This window comes from Mustela nigripes, chromosome 14 (assembly GCF_022355385.1).
Source record: "Mustela nigripes isolate SB6536 chromosome 14, MUSNIG.SB6536, whole genome shotgun sequence".
NCBI lineage: Eukaryota > Metazoa > Chordata > Mammalia > Carnivora > Mustelidae > Mustela > Mustela nigripes.
In genome coordinates, this window is record NC_081570.1 from 78,011,705 (window position 1) to 78,035,363 (window position 23,659).

At 41.5% G+C, this 23,659-nt stretch overlaps 1 protein-coding gene across 3 annotated transcripts in view; it reads right to left on the bottom strand.

Moving 5' to 3' along the window:
• TGFBR3 (transforming growth factor beta receptor 3) overlaps positions 1 to 23,659 on the bottom strand; it is a 197,505-nt gene that overhangs the window by 167,582 nt on the left and 6,264 nt on the right. For all 3 annotated transcript variants that reach the window (XM_059375372.1, XM_059375370.1, XM_059375371.1), the window contains exon 2: positions 6,244 to 6,414. In XM_059375372.1, coding sequence (XP_059231355.1) covers positions 6,244 to 6,331 — 88 coding nt within the window. In that variant the 5' untranslated portion in view covers positions 6,332 to 6,414. The remainder of the gene's footprint in view (positions 1 to 6,243; positions 6,415 to 23,659) is intronic.

Genomic DNA, 23,659 nt, shown 5'->3' on the forward strand with positions numbered 1-23,659 from the left:
AGAGAAAGATTCCTCTTTCCTTTAGGGCAGCCTTACAGGAGGGGCAAGCAGCACTCTGCAAGTACTGTATGTATGACTGAATATAAATGACCACTTCAACTTTGATCAAAATTGGTTTGTCTCTCATTATAGATTACATTTTTCTTCTCTAAGGCTCAGGTCCCTCTAGCACATTACCGTTAGCAGGAGTGGTGGAAGCAGTAATAATTATGAACCATGATAATGACAATCACCTACCTCCTCAGCCTTCTGTAAGGGTTAGATGATTGGACAGGTGTCAAGTGTCCAGCAAAGTACCTGGCTAGCACAGTTTCAGGAGGTACTAAGGGAACCCCACAGCAGAAAGACCCTGAGCCTTGTTGGTGCAGTCTGTCTGCATAAGGGTGTTGGATTCTGATTTGACAGACACTTGACCTATCTTTCTAAATTACTTCCTCTGAGTCCCATTACCCCCATTCTGGAAATGACGAAAACAATACCTGCCTCCTGCCACGGCTGCCAGCTTGTCCCATGCCAAACCAAGTATTAACTGGCTGGTAGCTCTGCTTTTGTCTCCTGGACACAAAGAATTCCGAGCTTTCTTAGCCGGAAAATAGCTCCAACTAAAAGCATCTCTATTTTCCTGGGGACTATACTTGGAAATCCAGGTACACTTGGGAGAGATAAAAAGAAATGTGTTTGCTCAATAGAAATGTGTGTGCAGGTTGTGGGCAAGCCTCCAAAAAGATGAAGCTAGGCACGGAATGGCAACGATGGAATGAGGCCAACGGCCACCCCGCCCACACCCCACCAGCACTGAGGCTGCAGAGCTCACCTCAGAAGCACCTCTTGGACATGGCCCGAGGGGACAGCGGACTGCAGGCAAGTCCATCCCTTCTGACTACATCGATTTCCTTGAATTCTCTGCATGTGCCTCTTTTTCTCGTTATTAGGGATCCTGGAAACACAGCCTTACCTAACTCTGGCAAGCCTCAGAGGCAGAAGTTATTATTTTTTAAAGATGTGTTGCCAAACAACTTTTAAAGTGAAAACTTAGTGAGCTTTAAGCCCACAGGAGCATTTATAATTTTAAACTTCCCACTTTTCTTAGATAGATTATAGGACTTTTTTTTTTTTTAAGTCTTAATTATTTCGAAAGACAGAAAGAGAGAGAGCAAACAAGCAGAGGAAGGGCAGAGCGAGAGAGAGGATCTCAAGCAGACCCCACCCCCAGCGGGGAGCCCTACACAGGGCTCCATCTCACAATCCCAAGATCATGATCTGAGCGAAAATCAAGAGTCAGACACTCAACTGACTGAGCCACCCAGGAGCCCTGTGAGATTACAGGATTTAAGACCAGGTGCCAAAAAGCTAAGATAATTTCTAACCAGGAGGCATCATGGTCCTTACCAAGAGCAGGACCCTCCCCACCCACACATTATCTAGTAACCCAGGGGGGAAAAAAAGAGGGCAGAACAAGTAGGGGTTTTGTCGAAGCAACCTCTAACCCTGGGATGTGGCTTGCTGACCCCTGCCTCCTTCACCCTCAACCACAAGTGCAGAAGGGAAGGCTTTCACTAAAGACCCAGCCAAATCCATGGGACTAGAACACGTCTACTGTCCTAACTCAAGTTAACTGTATATGCTGTGCTGTCCTTTGCCCTCCCAGCTACATATCTAAAGGAGGCCTTTTATGTAGCCTTCACCCCTTCTGCCACCAAGAACCCTACAATAGAACTTCGCAGTCATGTCAGTGAAGGAAGAATGCCAATAAAGAAGACCCATTACTTAAGGTCCTTCCAGTCTGACAACTTACACGTGTCTCTTCTAAGGTGGAAGAAGTTGAATCCGGTTCCAGAAAGACTTACTGGTGAAGGACTTCAGTCATTCCACACTGAGGGTCTCCTACGTAGAGGCTCCAGCAGAGTGGCAGATAGGCTGGCCTCTAGAGCCAGACTGCCTGAGTTCAAGTCCAGCTCTGTCTCTTATTTTATGGGACTTCATACAATTTTTTAGACTGAGTCTGTTTCCTTGTGTGTAAAAAGCAAATTACAATAATACTAACACCCACCTCAGAGGGCTGTCTTATAAAAACAAAAGAAGCTAGCTGGGAGAGAACAAGCCCTTGATAAATTGTTGGCTGATATGCCAAGCAGTGTTGTCTCTGAAACTAAAGAAGCTATATTCTCAGCCTCACTTTTTGAGGCCACAATTTCGATTCTAAGATTAAACAGTATATGCCTTTGGCTACATGGGAATGGAAGAAAAATTGAGACCTCAAAACGAAATCCACAAGTCTCACTCTGATCTTGACGGCCCTCTGCAACCTACTTCCATCCTTCCTTCCAAACAGACCTCGTGATAGGTTCCTGTACCAATTCTCCAGGTCATTCATCCTTTAAAAAACACATCAAGCACCTACATGCCACATACTGTGCACTAGGCATGTTCTGCCATCTGGTCAACCAGCCTTTGCCTTTCTAGATGGTCTTTGCCTGGCTGGCCTTCAGAACAGAGCTCAAGATCAAGCCCATCTACAAAGTCCTCCTTAGCTACTCCAACCCACCAAGGCTTCCCCTTTTGACCTCTCTGAGGTCTTTTGGCTTTTATTTGTTATTCACCATACATTGATTATTTTGTTACACGGTTATATTTTACATGCCTAACTAATGCACAAGTGATTCAAAGAAAGGGAGGAGTCTTACATTTCTCTGTATAACCCTGACTGATTCGTACTGTGCTTTGCACTTAGAGGGACTCAGCAAATTAGTGATTTACTTGTGGTTTCAAGATGACACAGAGAGCCCACAGCAAATACATTATCATTCATTTTAAACACCCTTCTGATCAATACTCCCTTCATAGTGTAGAGACTTAAAGGCTCAATCATCAGGCCTAGACTCAGTAGCTACATGGTTAAATCTGCCATTTAGCCATGTGACTGTGAAGAAGTTACTTAACCTGTCTGTATTCAGTTTCCTCATCTATGAACTGAGGGTAAACAGAGTACCTACACTTCTTAGGAGAGTTATAAGGATAAAGTGAGGTAATACATATAACGTACTTTCAACAGGACCTGGTACACAGTAATTAATTACTCTATAAAAATTCATTATTATTATTATTATTATTATTATTATTACTATTTTCCTGAAGTTCAACTCAACCAGAATGCTCCAAAAAGCATTTTGTAAAATATGCTGAGCCCTATATGGAAAGCTACTGGATTCAGTATACACAAAACATTTCTTCCTTCTTAGTTAGCCAATAGGTTGTTCAGAAAAGCATCTCTTGGGCACCTGGGTGGATCAACTGGTTAAATATCCAATTATGGATCTCATCTTAGGTCGCAATCTCGGGGCCATGAGTTCACACTGGGCTCTACAATGACCATGGAACCTACTTTAAAAAAAAAAAAATGGCATCTCTCATTCTATTCACATAGATGTGTTAGTTTGTGAAAATTACTGAGCTATACACTTTCATGTGTATGTTTCTCTACATAAACTGTATTTCAATAAAAATTTAGCATTAAAAAAGGCATCTCTACCTCTACCATTAATCAGTTCCCTCAGATTGCTGCTACAAAATTGGTAATTCTACTGTATCCTCAATTTTACTGTAATTCTCAGCAAAATTTTGATGATATATAACCAAAAAAATATTTTATCCATGGCTGAAAGAGGAAGGAAGGTCTTAACCAATTCACTATCTAATACATCAAGGCTATACATCAAGGCTATACAGAGTCATCAAATTCACCACTTTCCCGTGAAGTATCTTCTTCAGTTATGTTTTTTTAGTCCTAGGCATCAATGAAAGCAGAAAATTCTGCCTTAAACTCACCAAGTATGGTAATACTTCTTGACATCAAAATAGCACATTTTTCCATCAAGCCATTTCTCTTTCTCTCTTTTTTTTTTTCTACAACTTTTCATTGAGTTTTGGGTTTTTTTTAAAGACTTTATTTGTCAGAGAGAGAGAGAGAGAGAGAGAGCGGACAAGCAGGGGTAGCAACAGGCAGAGGGAGAAGCAGGATCCCTGCTGAGCAAGAAGCCCAATGTAGGACTTGATCCCAGGACCCAGGGATCATGGCCTAAGCCAAAAGCAGACACTTAACTGACTTAGCCACCCAGACGTCCCTTTTCATTGAGATTTTAATTAAGATCAGTTTTAATGCAGAGGCTAAGAGAAAATAATAACTCTTCAATCCTGAGACAAAACAAAACTGCTGACAGAGAGTGGGCAATTCAAATTCACACTGGCATTTAAAAAAACAAAACAAGAAAACTACCAACTTTCTCTCAAGATACTTCTTTCTTTTTTTTTTTTTTAAAGATTTTATTTATTTATTTGACAGGCAGAGATCACAAGCAGGCAGAGAGGCAGGCAGAGAGAGAGGAGGAAGCAAGCTCCCTGCTGAGCAGAGAGCCCGATGTGGGGCTCGATCCCAGGACCCTGAGATGATGACCTGAGCTGAAGGCAGAGGTTTAACCCCCTGAGCCACCCAGACGCCCTCTCAAGATATTTCTAATGAAAAGGGGACATTCTGCTGTCCAACCTCATAAACCAAGTTCTGCAAACTGACTTGCACTCAGCCTCTGCCTGCAAATGACTCCTGGTCTGAGTTTACTGGAGGCTTCACCACTTCTTTTTTTTATATTTCATTTATTTATTTGAGAGAGAGAGAGAGAGAGCATGAGCTGGGGAAGAGGCAAAGACAGAGGCAGAGAAAGAAGAAGACTCCCCACTGAGCAGGGATCCCACCGAGGAGCTCGATCCCAAGACCCTGAGAGCATGACCTGAGCCGAATGCAGACGCTTAACCAACTGAGCCACCCAGGTGCCTCAGCCTGTACCACTTCTTACTGGCTTCTTCATACAGCGCACAGGTGAAGAGCACAGACATAAAATCTGACTCCTCCACTTGCCACATGACACTGTGCACATCACCTCCCCTCATCATCTGTCAAATGGAAAAAATAAGCCTACCTCAGAGCTGTGATTAAGGGAGCTCATGAAATAAGAATATCCTTATTCGTTGTTAGATTCTGTAATTGTTTAGCCCAGTGCCTGGTTGTGGTCCACATGCAACAAATGGCAATTATTATCATCAGTATCATCTCATCTGTATGTGAATTCAATAGCCAAAATCAAAACCAAGAGGCTAATCATTTTTCAAGTATGTTTCTTGTTGAGACCAGCCAGTTTACAGAACTGGTCCAACAAATTCTTTCATGTAGCTCATTACACAACAGACACAAAGCAAATTACCACAAAATTGACCAAATTAAGCTTCCAAATTCATTAAGTAACCCTGACTGGGAACTCTAAGATGATGATGTGGGGATCTGATACTCTTACTTAAGCAACAATGTTCCAACCAGGTCTTTCACTTCTAATCTCTGATCTCATACTCTGAAGGCCTCCAGGAAGCACAGTTCTGCACTTTTTAAAAAAATTACAGGGGCGCCTGGGTGGCTCAGTCTGCTAAGCATCTGCCTTTGACTAGGGACATGATCCCGGAGTCCTGGGTTTGAACCCCACATCAGCTCCGTGTTCAGCAGGGAGCATGTTTCTCCTTCTCCCTCTGCCTGCTGCTCCCCCTGCTTGTGCTCAATCTCTGTACATAATAAACAAATAAAACCTTTTTAAAAATAAAAAAATAAAATGACATATTAAAATACCTAAATAGGCAAAATTAATACTTCCTGGGCGCCTAGGTGGCTCAATGGGTTAAAACCTCTGCCTTCGGCTCAGGTCATGATCCCAGGGTCCTGGGATCGAGCCCCACATCAGGCTCTCTGCTCGGCAGGGAGCCTACTTTCCCCCTCCCCGCTCTCTGCCTGCCTCTCTGCCTACTTGTGATCTCTGTCAAATAAATAAATAAATAAAATATTAAAAAAAAAAAAAAAAAGCTTTCGTGAAATTCTTACTTAGGACAATAAAATAAATGTAATCTATGCATGGAACAAAATTAAGTGGAATGACACATCAGCATGTTTCTCTCTACCCATCTCAGCACTGAGATTTAGTTGGGCATCCATGTCACTGACATTAGAATGTGTAGCACTGGTCTAGTAAAATGTAACGTAGGCACTCATACTATGTAATTGGTAGTCAAATATTTTATTTCTCAGAAGGACACAAATACTCATGATTCATATAAACATCCCAATTCCTAAATTTTTCCAAACTGAAGATTCTGAAGAAAAATGTATCGGAAAGAATATAACAAATGTACAAGCTATATTCTCCAACTCACCTGTAGCGGCCACGCAACAACTCATCAGGGCAAACACGACCATCACATAATGAGAAGGCATTTTTATCTCTCCACAAGCGTGCCCCATTCAGTCACCTCGGCTTCAGACTGTAGACAGTCTTGGCAAATCGAAGTGGCCTTAAAAATCCTCCTCTCCAATTTTCAAATTGCCTGTAAAAATAAACATATTTCAAGAAGAAAACTTAATGCAGAAACTGCTTTTCAAAAACACACATCAAAGTGAAACAAAGAATTTCTGCAAAGTGTAAGAGACATTTATTTTACAAACACCCCAGTAAGCTGATGTGGGGGTGCTAATCACCTAATGAAGAGTTTTAAAGAAAAGACTTTTGTAAAGAAGTGCTTAGTTTTGGGGCGCCTGGGTGGCTCAGTGGGTTAAGCCTCTGCCTTCGGCTCAGGTCATGATCTCAGGGTCCTGGGATCGAGCCCCGCATCGGGCTCTCTGCTCAGCAGGGAGCCTGCTTCCCCTCCCTCTCTCTGCCTGCCTCTCTGCCTACTTGTGATCTCTCTCTCTCTCTCTCTCTCTGTCAAATAAATAAATAAATAAATAAATAAATAAATAAAAGAAGTGCTTAGTTTTGACACTTTAAATCTTTGCTTTTACATAAAATTTTCAGGAAGACAGAAGAAAATCAAAGTTCACCTATAATACAACATCACCAGTTATGTTATGGCACCAAAGTAATTAATGACGCTTGACATGTGAACTTCCTCAGGTCAACAAGGAAACACAACTCTGACCAGAGACTCAATCTCTGACAGATGTGATGAGTCATCACAACATTCAAACCAAAATACGTTTAGAATCAATGTGAAAAATAAAGAACCATGGAAAGTAAAGCTCTCGTTTCAACTGTTTGCCAACATTGTAACAGGAGACAGGTCTTCCCTGTCTCAGTTCCATTCGAGACTCTGGTTACTGGACCATAGGATGCAGAGGTACCTTCTAACCTCATGCTATCCAGAGCCTTGAATGACAAGTTTTATTGTCATTTGCTTAACTTGAATATCCCTCCTGTGGTCCTAGACACACCAAATTTATTTTCCAGCCCTATATCCCTGAGCCTGGCACAACCCACAGAAATTATTCAATTCAACAAAACATTTCTTGAGCATCCAGAATGTTCCAAGCACTGTGTAAAGGCATGATTCCTTCTTACCAGGAATAGAAGTTATCTAGCAACTGGCTAAAAGCACAAAGACCTGTCTCATCTGTGTGCTGAACAAGGCAAGATCATGGAGTTTCCAGGAACCATCTCAAATAGCTGGAGACTACAGCTTTGGGACTCTCACCCAGAAACACTAGCTTGCTACCTTCAGAGACAAAGCCAACTGGGGTACTTGCAGATGCAGTGCAAAAATATAAAAAACAATGGCAAAATTAGTTTCTAATTAAATGGTCTTAGTTCACTGCATCAAGTGTTAAGGAAAAGATACTTAAAATGGCTCTTTTCACAGGGTGCCTTGCATGGCTCAATGGTTCAATGTCCAACTCTAGATTTCAACTCGGGTCATGATCTCAGGGCTACGGATGGAGCCCTGCACTGGGCTCCACACTGAGCATGGAGCCTGCTTAAGAGTCTCTCTCCCTTTCTCTCTGCCCTGACCCCCTTCCCTCTCTAAAAAAAATTTTTTTTTTAAAAGGGCTCTTTTCAACAGTACACTAATTGCCTCTAAGAAGGGAAAGAGGACAACTGGGGGAGACTGGTGGGAAGGCACAGGAACCTTGTCACTGATTCCCATTTGAGTTTTCTACTATGTTGGGGTTTTGTAAGACCCAGAAATAATAATAAAGTTTTAACATCCAAAATAATTTTTTATATATGCTTTGAAACTGAATTATCATATACAAAGGAGGTACTGCTAGTCAGTCTTGATGTACGACAGTGATTAAAAGCTTAGCATGAACAGAAAATGGATTACCATGGCAGTTAAGATTCTGCCTAGGTATGAATCCACTCTGCCACCTACCAAGTGGTTATGCTGGGCAGACGATTCTACATGCGAAATCTACTGTATAGGCCACTGTGTGCAAGGACTATATTATCTCACATGCACGTGTTTGTTTATGGGTGTATAAAGCTTCAGTGCAGAAAATATAATAAGCAATCAATAAACGTTACTTGTCCATTCCTTCTGAGGTATATTTATACCAACAAAATGGAGAAATTAGGGTGTGGTTATTTATGTAATCCTAAACTACTATAAAGTCAGGTTCAATCTTTTGTTTACTAAAAAATGAATACTTCAACAGACACAAAAGGGAGGTGAGCTCAAGAGTGGAATCACAAAAAGAACAAAATTGCCAGGTAAGTAGAGGCACATGTCATTAATGGCACAGTGGTGTCTTGTCTCAAAAACTGTCTAATTAGGTAATTTCGGAAATGATGAAATTGACTTCAATCATCCCTCTAAGTCCAACACTGCTGTCACCGTAATTTCAGATCAACTCAAATGAAATAGAAGTCTCTTCTGTGAACTTAAAAAGTCAATGACAGCAGGGCTGTCAGTTGGGCATCTGACTCTTGTTTCAGCTCAGGTCATGATCTTAGGGTTGAGACTAAGCCCTGCATTAGGCTGCTTGAAAGATTCTCTCTCTCTTCCTTTCCCTCCCGCTCTGCCCTTTCTCCCGCTCATGCTTTCTCGCTCTCCCTCTCTTTCTCTCAAATAAATGAAGTCTTTAAAAAAAAAAAAAAGTCAATGAGAGCAAAGAGAATTTGACCTTATTTTTCCCCTTCAAAAAATTAAATTTCCTGAATGGGTAGATAAGGAAAACACTCTCCAAAAGAATATGCTATTTCAGCAAATGCTAAGAGCAATTTTCATAAAGCAAACCCTGAAAGGAGATCTCAGAAGAAGATGGCTTCCCAAAGGATTTTTATGGAGCACATAAACTATAACCAGCATGAGGCTTGTGGGAATATTTAATGAGTTTATGTCCCCCGCTGCCCACAGCTGCAGAGGGTCTGTGGGACTGTGAGCATTAATCCAGGGGCTTAAACCAGGTCTGAATGAACCTGTGGAAAGAAAGGCAAAAAGTTCTATTAAAAATATAGACTGCAAATTGCTGACAAGAATATTGGGCAATTATTAAAATGCAGCAATTACAGATACAAGAGAGCCAAGCTAAACAGTTTGATGCCCAAAGGCAAACCACAGCAAGTTTATGCCGGATCTTAAAACATCTCTGAGGAAGTCCAAGACAAGTTGAAACTACGCACTGCTGCTTCTAACAAAGAGGGAGTTTTTCTTCTTTTAGCTTAAAAGTCCCTCCGTAATGTCACTTGTTCAAAAAGAAAATAAACTGCACAGAGTTTTTGTCTAATCTTCTCAATGTGGTGACAGGATCTTAAGGCAGAGGAGAATAAAAAAGGGAGCATGTCATTCCCATTCTGCGGAACTCCGATTCTGGCCAAGACTTGCACACATCAGCACCTCCACGTACAACCTAGGGATCAGCTCCCCAACGCGAAGGATGCTGGATGATCAAGGCTCCCAGAAAGCAGTAGATATGAAATATAACCCAAGGAAATACAAACTCCTCTTTTCTTTCTATCAGGTTATATCACATTCAATTTGCAAAGGGCAGGGACTCCCCAACCGAAGTTTCTAAACCCAATGAATATCTCTGGACCTTATAAACTAAATGCTTCCTTTAGAAATATAAATAAGGTACTCCATGATCTTGAAAGAACAATTTCAGGTCCACTGTGCAAGTCAGTTTGTCCACACTGCAAAGCAATGCGTTCCGTATAAAGGGTACCAGTACTTTCAGTATCTACAAATGAGCAGAAAAAAATTCCGAGAGCTTAACAGACATAAAATGTATATGCACACACACACACGCACACACAAATGTGATCTGAATTCTTCTAATTTCAGAGCTCCTCTATGTCTATTTCTGAGGCCATGACACGGAGCGTGCTGCCCCACATTCCCTAGTGATCCAATAATATGCACAGGTAAGAGCAGGATTAGCTGGAAAATCCCTCCCCAAATGAAATCCATCATGGGTTACACCAGTATTCAAAAGAAGCTGGTTGGAAACAGCATTCCCTGGGTTGATCGGAATGTTTTTTTTAGAAAAGCATAACTTTCTCTTAGAGGAAAAACGTGGTAAAATGATGTCTGGCAATAGGCTAAAAGCCAGCAAGAGAAATTACTAACTTCCTCTTACATGTCTAACACAGCTGGCTATATACATGAGATTATTTAAGATCAGAACTTACAATGAACTTGGAGGGGATCAATTTCTCAATTAAAGGAGCTGGCGTGCTAGAGGTAAGTAACAGCTTTTAAAGCTGGAAGAGATCAACATGAGTTCATTGACAAGAAGCACCCAAACTCCCAGCCCCGCGCTTGCCCAGGGTAACACGGCAATGCTGAGATTAGAAACTAAGTCTTCCCGTGACAGGTTCTCCCTCCCAGAACCAGGTCCGTCACCACAAACAAGGAACCATCTTCTCCCTCGCAATTCTCAATCTCTGAAAACAGAATAGTTTTTCCAAGAGAGGGAAGCCTGCCGGGGCTGCCACTGGGCGAGGGGACTTCCAGGTTGACATATACCCTCTGTACAAATCGCTACTGATCACGCAGTGTGACTTGACTTCAGGACTCTAGGTGGCAACTTTAACAAATCAAGAATCCTTGGTAATGCTGTTTGACTCCAAGTTCTCTGAAAACTGCAAAAGTCAAGATGAAGCACAAGCCTGTGCATTGTCATATCTTCACACCAAGACTATTCAGGAAAATATTCAATAAATTTGAAGATCTTCAAGACAGAGATATATTGAGTGGAATAAAAAAAAATTATCATTCCCTAAACTCAGATGGTAAATAAACACCTGAGTTTCTGGTACCTTAAACATGACATTATCTTTTAACAGATCATTAAGTTTCCTGTCTGACGTGTAAATGAATTTGGGAGAGAGAAATATACTGTGAAGTCTGCAAATGGTTAAATAAAAGCTGGGAGAGGAACAGTTCTGATGGTTATTCAACATGTTATTCAGGGGATTCAGAAATGAGGCAGGATGGATGACATCAGTATCTAGCTTGGCAGCCTGTAAAAAGGGGTTTACAGGATGTAGAAGAGATACTGTTGTTTGTCTAATGACATTTGGATGCCCTTCGAGACCTGTACACAGAAAAAGCAAAGCCACCTTACTGAATCACAACAGCAATTCTCAGATTTCTCTACTATAAAGAGAAACTGGTAACTCCAAATCCTCATTTTCAGACAGATCTGGCACACGGGGAAAAGTCCTGGGCTTGGATAAGAAATCTTTGGCATCTAGTCACAAGGGTGGCGCAGTCAGTTAAGCATCCAACTGTTGGTTTCAGTTCAGGTCGTGATCTCAGAGTCATGAGATTGAGCCCCGTGTCAGGGTCCACGCTCAGCTCCATGCTCAGCTGGGCACGTGCTTAAGTTTTTCTCTCCCTCCCCTGCCTCACTCTCTCCAAAATGAGTTAACTCTATAAAAAAATAAAAGTAAAATAAAAACATTTTAAAAAAATCTTTAGAATCGCATTCACACTCAATAGTCAACAAATATTGACTACTATAAACCAGGCACTGTTGAAGATGCCAAGGATACAGCAGTGAAAAAAAGGAGCCAAAAACTCTGCCTTCATGGAGCTTGTATTCTAACAGAAGTAACACCATTTGTTACATTAGGCAAGATATTTAATTTCCTGAGCTTAATTTCCCCCTTCATTAAGTCTTTAGTCATTGTTTACTCTATGCCAGGCAACGGGAAGATAATGGCCAAGCAAAGAGGTATGTTCTTTGTCCTCATGGCGTTAAAGTCTGGTGAAATAAATCGACCAATACTCACAAATTTGTAATCAGATGCTGTAAGAAGAGCTCTAGAGGAAAAGTACCCACAACCTGAAGGACAAGTAGAGGTTTAAAAGGGTGAGGGATGACATTACAGGTAGAAGAACCATTACAGTTCCCTGATGCTGGAGGGAGCAAGGCGGTAGACCTGAAATGAAAAGGAGAGGAATAAAGTTTAAGAAAGGGTTTAAGCAGGGAGGTGGTGGGATCTACTGGGTTAAGATTTCCCCAGGACAGGGGCACCGGGCTGGCTCATGTGGCAGAGCTGCGACTCTTGATCTTAGGATCATGAGTTCAAGCCCCATGTTGGACATAGACCGTACTTTAAAAAAAAAAAATTTTTTTCTTGGTACAAGCCCTATGGAAAACAGTACAGAGATTCCTCAAAAAATTAAAAATACAACTACCATATGCTCTAGCAACTCCACTTCTGGGTATATAGCCAAAGGAAATAAAATCACTATGCTGAAGAGATACCTGCACCCCTATGTTCCAGCCAAGACCTGAAAATAAACTAAATGTCCATCAAAAGATAAATGGATAAAGGAAATACAGTATATATACACAATAGAATACTACTCAGCCACACACACACAGAGGAAATCCTGCGTTTGTAACAACATGGATGGACCTCATGGACAGTATGTTAAGTGAAATAAGTCAAAAAGAGAAAGACAGATAGTATATGAGCTCACTTGTATGTAGAATCTAAAAAGCCAAACTCATAGAAACGGGACAAGGGTGCCCGGGTGGCTCAGTCAGTCAAACATCTGACTCTTGATCTCAGCTCTGGTCTTAATCTCAGGGTCGTGAGTTCAAAACCCACACTGGGCTCCAAGCTGGCTGTGGAGTCAACTTACGAAAAGAAAAGAAACAGAGAACAGACTGGTGGTTACCAGAGGTAAGGGGTAGGGGAAGTGGGAGAAGATGATCAAAAGGTACAAACATCAGTTATATGATAAACGAAGTCCTGGGGATATAATATACAATATGATGACCACATGTTAACAATACTGTATGGTATATGTGAAAGTTGCTAAGAGAGTAAATCTTAAAAGTTCTCATCACAGGAAAAGAAATTTGTAACTAAGTGTGGTGATGGACATTAAGTAAACTTATTGTGGTGATCATTTATTTTTATATATATATACATACACATATATACATATATATGTATATATGTGTATGTATATATATGTATATACACACATACATCTTCACATTTTACACCTTAAGTTTATACAATGCTTTGTGTCAATTAATCTCAATTTAATTGGAAAAAATAAAAATTAAAAATAAACTAAGATTTCCTTGAGCACCCTATGGAGAACAGACTGAAGGGAGCCCACAGTGCATGGAAGATCCATCAAGACACTTACAACAGAGGGGCGCCTGGCTAGCTCAGCTGATAGAGCTTGTCTCTTGATCCTGGGGTTGTAAGCTGGAGACCCACATTGGGTGTGAAGATTATTTACAAATAAAATCTTTAATGTAAAAAAAAGTCTCGAAGTACCTGGATGACTCAGTGGGTTAAAGCCTCTGCCTTCGACTCAGGTCATGATCCCGGGGTTCAGGGTTCGAGCCCCGCATCGGGCTCTCTGCTCAGCAGGGAGCCTGCCTCCCCCTCTCTGTGCCTGCCTCTCTGCCTACCTGTGACTTCTGTCTGTCAAATAAATAAAATCTTTTAAAAAATTTAAAAATTTTTAAAAAGGCTCATACCGGATCAGACAAGAAAAGAGGCTTAGATCGGAATGCAGGCCCAGTTGTGTTTTTTTCTTTTTAAGATTTTATTTATCTGAGAGAGCATGTGCACAAGCACACACATGAGTAGGGGGTAGAGACAGGGAGAGAAGCAAGCTCCCGGCTAAGCAAGGAGCCCCACCATAGGACTAGATCCCAGGACCCTGAGATCATGAGTCAAGACACATAACTGACTAAGCCACCCAGGCCCCTCAACCCCATTTCTTTATTTTTAAGATGAAACTAACCCTACTTACATCACAGGGTCACTCCAAGAATCAAATGAAATTATATACATAACAGTAGATAAGCTATCACTATTTGTCAGTTGACTATCTCTACCATAGAGAATGATCCTGAAGCCTAAGATTCATTTAAAATCCCAACATTCTGTGGCTGTCGGTGGCAGGAAAAAAAAGAATTACTTTTGAACTACCTTACATATGGGAAGGAATTCCACATGAAGACTCAATGGCAAGAAAGGCAGCAGGCACAGAAGTTACAAGATGTGCCAAAAAGCTGGACTTTACGCTCCCCAGCACCTCCAGGGCCTGGCCCACCCTCACTCTTGATTGAGAGTGTGACCAGCACATCTGTGGCTGGCCCAAGCATCTTTAGTTTCCTTGGGGCTGACCTTCAGTCATCCTAAAAGCCCCTCTTGTCTATCCCAAGCACAACAGATCTCACTGCCCAAGCAAAATATGGCAGAAAGGAGAGGGTAGGCACGGAAATATTCCACATTGTTGCGAAAGACCACGTTTTATTCAAGTTCACTAACTAGGATTTTTCACCCATCCTTGCAATATTCCCCAAACCACCTTTTCACATTTAATATTTCTGCATTCAAAGATTTCTGTTGCTTATAATTTTAAGCTAAAATTATTAGAGAACGGTACCTGGGGATTTTAAACTGGGCCTAACTAGACGTGTTAGGTCGGACAGCCTCTGCCATCCCCTTATCTGTAAGATATTAATGACATTCTGATTGTAATATGTGAGCCAGAATATGGGCATGGTACCTAAAACAATACCAGGCCCACACAGTGCATTTAAAAAACAAAAATAGTCACTGAGGTTTTTTTCCTGGTTAAAATACCCCTAGACTTTCGGGGCACCTGGGTGGCTCAGTGGGTTAAGGCCTCTGCCTTCAGCTCAGGTCATGATCCCAGGGTCCTGGGATCGAGCCCCAAGTCGGGCTCTCTGCTCAGCGGGCGGCCTGCTTCCTCCTCTCTCTCTGCCTGTCTCTCTGCCTGTGATCTCTGTATGTCAAATAAATAAATAAAATCTTTAACAAATAATAAAATAAAATACCCCTAGGCTTTCAAAATACCAAGCAAACTACTAGTAGCAAAATAATACAGTTTATATCAAATATGTATTCATTTGGGGATTAGACTTCATGGTCTAGAATCTAAAAAAAAAAATACCTACATTACCAAAAAACAATGATTCCAAACCCAATACAAGATTGAAGCCCTAAAGATAGTCATAATATTGCAAAGCTGTTCTGAAAGTGTGGTAAAGCTACTGTCTGAACAACTCTGGTGTAAGTTACAGGGATCTGGCTGCATGGCCTTCCTAGACTCTACCTTAAGATGCCCAAATTAGCTTCAGGGGTTTAGCCGAAGGCTGAGGAACTTAGCCTGGCACCACCGCCAACCAAGTTGGAGTGAGGAATCAGCTATCACCACAAGGGCTGATTAAATCATGAAGCTGCAATTATTCCAGCAAAAGTCAGCACATCTGAATATCCTCAGGACACGAGCCATCATCCTTTAGGCACTAGCAAGCAAGCACTAAGTCATTAAAAAAACTCTGGGGAGCTACATCTATCAGACCCCCCATGAGACTCTTTTGTACAATATACAGTAATTTACTAAAATATTTTAGTCACATGATTATTTATATTCACAGGGATTCTGCAAATAATATGAATTCAGAAAAAACACTTCAGCCATAGACTATTCTATTCTGCTAACTGCAATTAAGCTCTTATTTTTTTCTTCTTCTCCCTGATTTCCAAGATAATATTATATCTCTTAAATGGGAGTAATCCCTCAATAGATAACATTTTAATTATTTCACTGATATTATTTAGTAAAGAGAGGGCTCAGCAGCTTCGGCATGTGAAACATTAAGAATTAAAACCCTAGGGGCGCCTGGGTGGCTCAGTGGGTTAAGCCGCTGCCTTCGGCTCAGGTCATGATCTCAGAGTCCTGGGATCGAGTCCCGCATCTGGCTCTCTGCTCAGCGGAGAGCCTGCTTCCCTCTCTCTCTCTGCCTGCCTCTCCATCTGCTTGTGATTTCTCTCTGTCAAATAAATAAATAAAATCTTAAAAAAAAAAAAAAAAGAATTAAAACCCTTCAGTGGTCACCCATTGCTGTCAAGGATAACAACCAGAGCCCTGCCCATGACTGCTGGATGTTGCCTCCTTAGTCTGACCTTATCCTCCACGTGCCCCAGCCGCACCTGCCTCAATTCTGCCCCACAAAAGGATCACGCCCTTGCTTCCAGAAGAGTGTTCTCAGTAACCTTCCATTGTCTCCCTGACACGGCTGCTTACCACAATCTTCAGTCTTAACTCCTGGTATGAGCACTACTTCTTTAAGGAAGCCTCCTAGGATTGCCTCAGAGGAAGTAAAACTCAGACACTTGGAATGTAGTGCAAGTCAGGTCTGCAGGTAAAAGTTTATGTGATTATTTCCTTCCAGGTATGTCTTCCCTGCATCTGTTCAATCTACAGAGAAGGATCTCAGTCTAGCTGGTGGTAGTATTAGCCTACCTACTGGGCATATAGCAGCCATTCAATGACGGTACCATAGTGGGTAGCAAGTAGAAAATGTGACTGCGTACGTTACAGTTAAAAGTATGGAAGGATGGCGACTTATCAAAACGTTCCTCAATAATAAGTGATAAACCAACAAATAAGAGCTGTGTCTAAGAAAGAACTTATGCCTCAGGCAGCTTCAAAGGAACAGGCAAGACCGGAGTTCTGGCACCAACATGTTTGACAAGTCCAGACCAGTCACTCCATTGTGGGCTTTAATTTCTTCATCTCCAATACGAAGAGATTAAACAAGAACATATTTTATTCTACACCTTAGGTATAATCGTCATTGTATGGACTAACAACTAATCCTGAATCCCTCCTATAAAATGAGACTTCAAATAGGCTTGTGGAAATGTGAAATACATGATCATGTGATGGCTAGTACAAATGACTTCACAAAATGGGAAAGAATTCTCCAAGGAAAACATTCAATTTGACAACGTAAGTGTAAATAAAATACTAATACTATAGTACCTATTTTTAATACATAGCTTGTATAAACAAAAAATATTTAAATCATTATCTTCTGAGCAGTGAAGGCACACACAAAACCTGAATTTTGTCAGATGTGCCCATCTTATAAAAACTGGCATTTTGGGGTCACCTGGGTGGCACAGTGGGTTAAGCATCTCCCTTCGGCTCAAGTCTTGATCTCAGGGTCCTGGGATCCAGCTCCACGTTGGGCTCCCTGCTCAGCGGGGAGACTGTTGTTCCCCCTCCCTCTGCCTCTCCTCTGCTCTTTCTCTCTACCTCTCTTAACTCTCAAATAAATAAATAAATAATCTTTAAAAAAAAAAACTGCCATTTTTATTCTATTCCTTAAACTCCATGAACTCTACTCATTCCCCTCACCTCATTCTAAAAACCATTCCAATTAATCCCACCCACCTGTGAACAGTCTCCTTAACATTTTGTGTATAATTTGTCCCATGTTATCTTCTACCCAGAGCTGACCCAGAACGTTAGAAATAGATAACATCCACTCCAGCCCTCTAATTTTACAGATTAGCAAACCAGGAATTAGAAAGACTTAGTGATTGGCCCACCGTTACACAGCTAGTTAGTAGCACAGCCAAGACTTGTCCACATGCTGCTTTGTAATTACTCTGCGGTTGTTCATGTTTTTATTCCACATTCCCCTTCCTATTGAGCTAACACGGTCATCTTCCAACCCCACAAAATATCTCAGCTACCACCTACTGAGCACCTACTGTGTTTTTCACAATTTCTCATTTCATCCTGTCAACAGCCCAAGAAGATCCTTCACTCTGTAGTGAGAAAAGTGAGACTTCAAGAGGCTCAACCACCCAAGGGTCACCAGCTATTAAGTCCTGGTACAGCGTCTGAGCCCAGGTCTGCCCGATTCTCTTGACGCTACAAACAGGAGCTCCTCCCTCCCCGAACACACAGTGGAAATGGTTACCAGAACCCTATCAGAGGGCCTTACAGATGAGGTGGCATTTGAGCAGAGGGGTGAGACAGCTATGAAAGAAATGCATCCCAGACAGAGGGGAGAGCGAGTATAAAAGCCCTGCTGGGAGTACACACTTTGTGTGTTCACAGAGCAGACTATATCCAGCACAGTACGGCAGAGAGTATGGGGACCACCCCCCGGCCGATCTGGGTTCAAATCCCTGCCCTGTCTCTTCCTACCAGTGTAGCTGTGTGGAGCTTACTAAATACCTCCAAGTCTCAGCTATAAGGTAGAAATAATGATTTTATTTCCCTAATGGGGTTGTTACTAGAATTAAGTAAATCAGTAACACATGAAGTACTTAATACCTAGTATGTTCTTAGGTTTCAGGAAATGGTGGCTATAATTTTTAACTAGATCATTGATAACATCTATGTTCAAGACAATTTATTTTCAGTTTGATAGTTTTGAATCTGAGAGTTAAGTTATGCTGTTAGTTTTGTACATGGCCAATAACTTCCTCGTAAGCCTTCGACTTCCTTAGCTGGACTTCCTGTCCTGATGAGGAGGACTCTGTGGGAACTACACTGATGTTATCACAAAAAGAGCAGGAGGCAAATCATCCTAAAATCCCTGTTACACTATTACAAATTATGCTCTTCATTCAACATAACCCCTATCTCCAAAAATCAGATGCTTCTTCAGAACTGTAACTCACCGTCCCTTGGATTTAAGTCATTGGTTTCATAAAACAGATCTCACCAGTCTCGACTCCTCACTAGCATCATTGACAGAAACTGGTGGTAATTTCAACTGCAATCCATCTTGAGAAGGGTTAAAACTTCTCTTCAAAATTAGGCATAATTTAATTTAAAAACAAAAAACAAAACAAAAAACTTTTTCTCCGTTGTCCTTTTGGATTAATCTTAGTGTTTCTTTTCAAAGAAATTAGAACATCAAAGCAAAATTCAGGAGTCATCTGGCCTGGCAGTCTCCAGATTGTTCCTTAGAGCACAGCCCTGAAGCAATCAGGAAGGTACGGTGAGTGGCCCTGTGGATGGGCCCAGAGCCAAAGGAAGATGTCAGGGCCACAGGAAAACTCCGCTCCTCTGCCCTAAACCCTCTCCCCCTGCTCTTTTCTTTAATGCTATGTTTACTTTTCATCTGTGCAACCCAATGGGTTAAAGGGCAAATCACAGGCAGAGACAAACCACGGCAAGCCCAAGCCTGTGAGAGGTAAACTGGGAATCTTCCCAAACCACTTGTAAGGCTGGGGAGAGCCCACGGTTGCTGTTTTCAGTCAATTAAAAAGAGGTCAATGTTCTAGTATGACAGGTCTTGAATGAGGCTTTTTAAACATCAGATTCTCCTCCTTCTAAACAGACCTGATAGTTTTCCCTTTGTAATGCCTTGAGTATACATTTAACTGGGGCTGTGAGAAATCCATGAGATCGTCTCATTCATTTATTCATCTAACAAGTATTTATCAAGTACCTGCTCCATACCAGCATTGTTCCAAGTACAGGGATTCAACAGGGAAAAAAAAAACATAAAAAGCCCTGCCCCTTCATGGAGCTTACCTTCTAGTCAGAGGACAAATTATAAATATATGTAATTGTATATGAAATAGAGATAAACGCTAAGAAAACAAAACAGAGAAGGAAAGGAAATTTTGGGGGTCCTCGGTTTGGTTTATTTGTTTAGGGTAAAGACCTACAGGAAGTGAACTGTAGATATCTAAGAGAAAAACATTCCAAGAAAAGGAAACAGCATATGCAAAGGTCCTGAGATAGCATGTCTGGCACACTCAGGGAACAGCAAACGGGCCAGGATGCTGGAGCACAGACAGTAGGCCAGACAGCACAACAGTGAGGTCAAAGAGGTAATTGCCAAGGGAGTCATGGCTGGTTGTCTGCAGCTTTACAGATTATTGTAAAGATTCTGGCTTTTACACTGAGAAAGAAAGAACATTAGAGTATTTTAAGCAGAGGAATGACAGGATCTGGCTTTGGCTTTGTCAGAGCCATTCTGGCTATTGGCTGTTATATATTGCAGAGAAATAAGAAAGGAAGAACTACTCCCCAGCTGTGTGACCCAGGTACCTGGCTGTTCTCATCTTCAGAGGGACTTGGGATTATTTCTAACAGCCACTCTAACCCTAAACTCTCTGATTCTGAATTTATTTCCTTTGCATTTTCTATAGAGTTACAGTTTATATCCACTGTAAGCCTCATCTCTCCCCAAACCTTTAGCTGAAGTGGAACTGAGATAAAGAATTCAATCTGACAATATATGTTATATGCCAAGTCCATGTCACACTTTCAAGGCACAGAGATGATGGGACTCGATCCTGCTCTAGGAAGTCCACAATCTGGCAGAGAAAGAAAAGAAGTTCTCGGGAGGTAGCAGAAATCCTGTGAGAGAAATTAAGGGAACAACTAACCCACCTGCCAGGAGGAGCCACATGTGGCTTCACCACACTGACAGAAGAGAGAGAAAGCCTGGATGAGGAAACAAGAGACCACCAGAGAAGGGAAGGAGGGGACGCTAAAAGAGAGACAAGTTCAAAGGCTTCGGAGCATGAGAGCATGTGGCACGCTCTGGAAACCATAAGGACTCTGGTATGAGCATAGTGAGGTTCAGGAAGAAGTGGAAAGAGAAAGGGCCTGAAAAAGTAGGCTCAGGCTACGTTGTTAGTAAGTGGACATCTTGTGCCAAGGGTGACGGAACAGCAGTGATTTTTAAAATGTAAGAAATGAAAATGCAGATTTGTGTTTTAAAAGGTACCGACCGAAATGGATGAACTGTTTGAAATAGAGATGTCGAAGCCAGGAAAATTAACCGAAGGACCTGCACAACAGTGCAGATGAGATGACGATTTGGGATTGGAGAAGAAAAGGTCAGCTGAGATCTGCTAAAAAGGTAAGCCGCGTGTGACTGCTCTTATTCAGCTCAGAGAAGTAAGCAGAAGGCAGTTTAGTGTGCCTGAGGCTCCTCGCTTGGTAACTGGTGCCATTTACTGACAGAGGAAATGAAGGATTGAGACTGTGGACCACAGAGAAATAGTGTGTTGGGTCTGGGACTTGGTTTAAACAGAAAGACCTACAGAACCACCAGGTAGCTGCTGGAAACAAGCATATGAAATATAAAACTGGAAGTTACTGGCAGAGACGTGGCCATTGAGGCATGGAAATATGAACGACAAAATGTAAACTGAGAAGAGAAGGGAAAGGGAAAAAAAGAGAACCTTGGAGAATGCCAACACGTAGGGATCAAGCCCTGGAAAAGAAACCTGAAGAGAGATGGGGAAGGAAAGGGGAAAAGCAGAAGAAGTAGCTCTAGGGAAACTAAGATGGTAAAACTCGGGGAAAGAGTTAAGCAGCAAAGGTCCCTGAGAGAGGACAGTGGAGATGCTGACTGAAAGCAAGCACGAATTTTGCACCTTGCACCTTTTCTAGCACCTTGGTACGCCTTCGTATGGTGGGTGTGGGAGCCTGCCTGCAGCCGGCTGAGGTCTTCAGCAGGAGGTGAGAAGAAATGAGCCAACAGCCAAACACCACGAGCCCCAGCAGACTGCCTTGTTACCAAAGATTCTGTACCATTAGGAAAGTTTTATTCAATACTCTGTGGAGGTGTAAGGTGTGAGAAACAGGAACTAAGATCTGCTGGGGGTGATCTTCTGGTGGCGCAAAGGAGATTTCTTAGGTAACACCTGGTTATCATAGGACCACTAATCCTGAAACTAGCCACAGGCATTCAGAAAGCCTAGGTGCTTCTGACAAGGACTGAGGACACTATCTGCACCCATACATCACCCAAATTCCAATTAGGCTTCTTACCCCAACATCCTTAGCCTTTCTTCACCAGCAGAGTAATGTTCAGCAGCATTCGAGCCTGGTAAAAAGTGTTAGCAAAAACCCCACCGCACTGACTACCTGGTCCGATGCTGGCCTCCATGACCGGACGCCATTTGGACTGGAAAAGCCTCTCCCAAACACACCAGCCATTGTCTGTCTGAGTACTCTGAGAAACAAAAAGGAGCTGAAGGAGAAGTTTTTAATCCCAAATTTATTCTTAATTTCCGATACAGAACACTTGAGAAAAATCTGAGAGCCAACCAGAAAGACTAACAGATTTCTTTTTTAATGTGCATCTACAGTCCATTCTCCTTTACCCTCCACAAAAAAGCAACCCAACCCCCAAATGATCACTTTCCTTGGCTTAATTTCCCTATTTTTGTGATATATAATTGGAAACAGACTGATTTTTCCTGGCTTCAGAGAACAGGATCTTTGGGGTTACAGGAGTTGCCAACTACAGAACCTCAGTCTTAGCAAAGTTTCTTTTGCAAACCTTGTACCTATATACCTACTTAAAATAGATCTTAATTCCAAAGAAAACACTTAAATCCCTCATTACTATACAAAAGTTCATTTTGTCCTAATGAATTAGATGCTACCCCTCCCTTTTCCACCCAGTTAAGCTAAAGAGAATCCTGCTCTCAGTTCAGTTATCTCCCATCTGAACATTACCAAAAGCCCTACACCCAACAAGGTACCTAAATGGGATGCTTTTTGGAACTATTTTGAAGAATTTAGTAGGACTGACTCTACATGAAACTTTATTAGTCCACACACTGAATGTAATTAAAATCTTGAATATCTTAGAAAGCAAAACTCTAATAATGAAATAAAGACGCCACAAACTGAGAAAGGCACAACTCCAAGAGGAAAAAAAAAGTGAAAAGTATCAAGTAGGTCATCCTTCCCCCAGCTCCACCAATGGTTGGGGAACAATTATAATGGATGAATATGACAGATACAAAAGAAATGACTGGTGGATATTCACAAAGTTGGTTGTTATCCTAAGGAATTTTTTCATGATTCCCGTGGTATTTGATGAATACACAACAGGTATCAATCTCTATAAAGACAAAAGAATAAGAAAACTAAGGAATGTCTGCTAAGAAAGGCTTTTTGACAGAAAGAGACCAGCAAAAGTCAAGATGCCCATTTAGAAGATCAGAAACTTCTCCCACACACATAGGGAACACCTTACAATGTAATAATGCAAAATGTATGTAATGAGTCAACGGTGCTTTCCCTCAAAGCTGAAGTTAATTCGCCAGCCAACTGCACATTCTAATAACAAAATGAGACATTCTTTATGGACACTCAGAAGAGAGTTTTGTGTTTGAGTATGTTTTGCTCTAAAGAAAAAATAGAAAGAGATCACTCATAACAACACAGGCAATACCACACAGAAGACAGGGCTTTGAGATTGGAATCTAAGAATTTCACTTAAAATAACCTTCCAATTATTAAAAAAAAAAAAAAAAAGCCACTTTCTGCTCCAGCAATCATCATATAGTTAATTATGAAATGAAATTTGCAAATAGGCAGCAGTGTATTTTTGTATCCAATGACCAATTTCACACTGTCAAAACACATAAATCACTAAAAATGCTAATAGAATTATACTCCCAAAAGGAAATCTTTTCACATAACAAACTGAATTAAGCATTCATCAACTTCCCGTTAATAAAAGAATAAACAAGAATTAAAAAAAGAA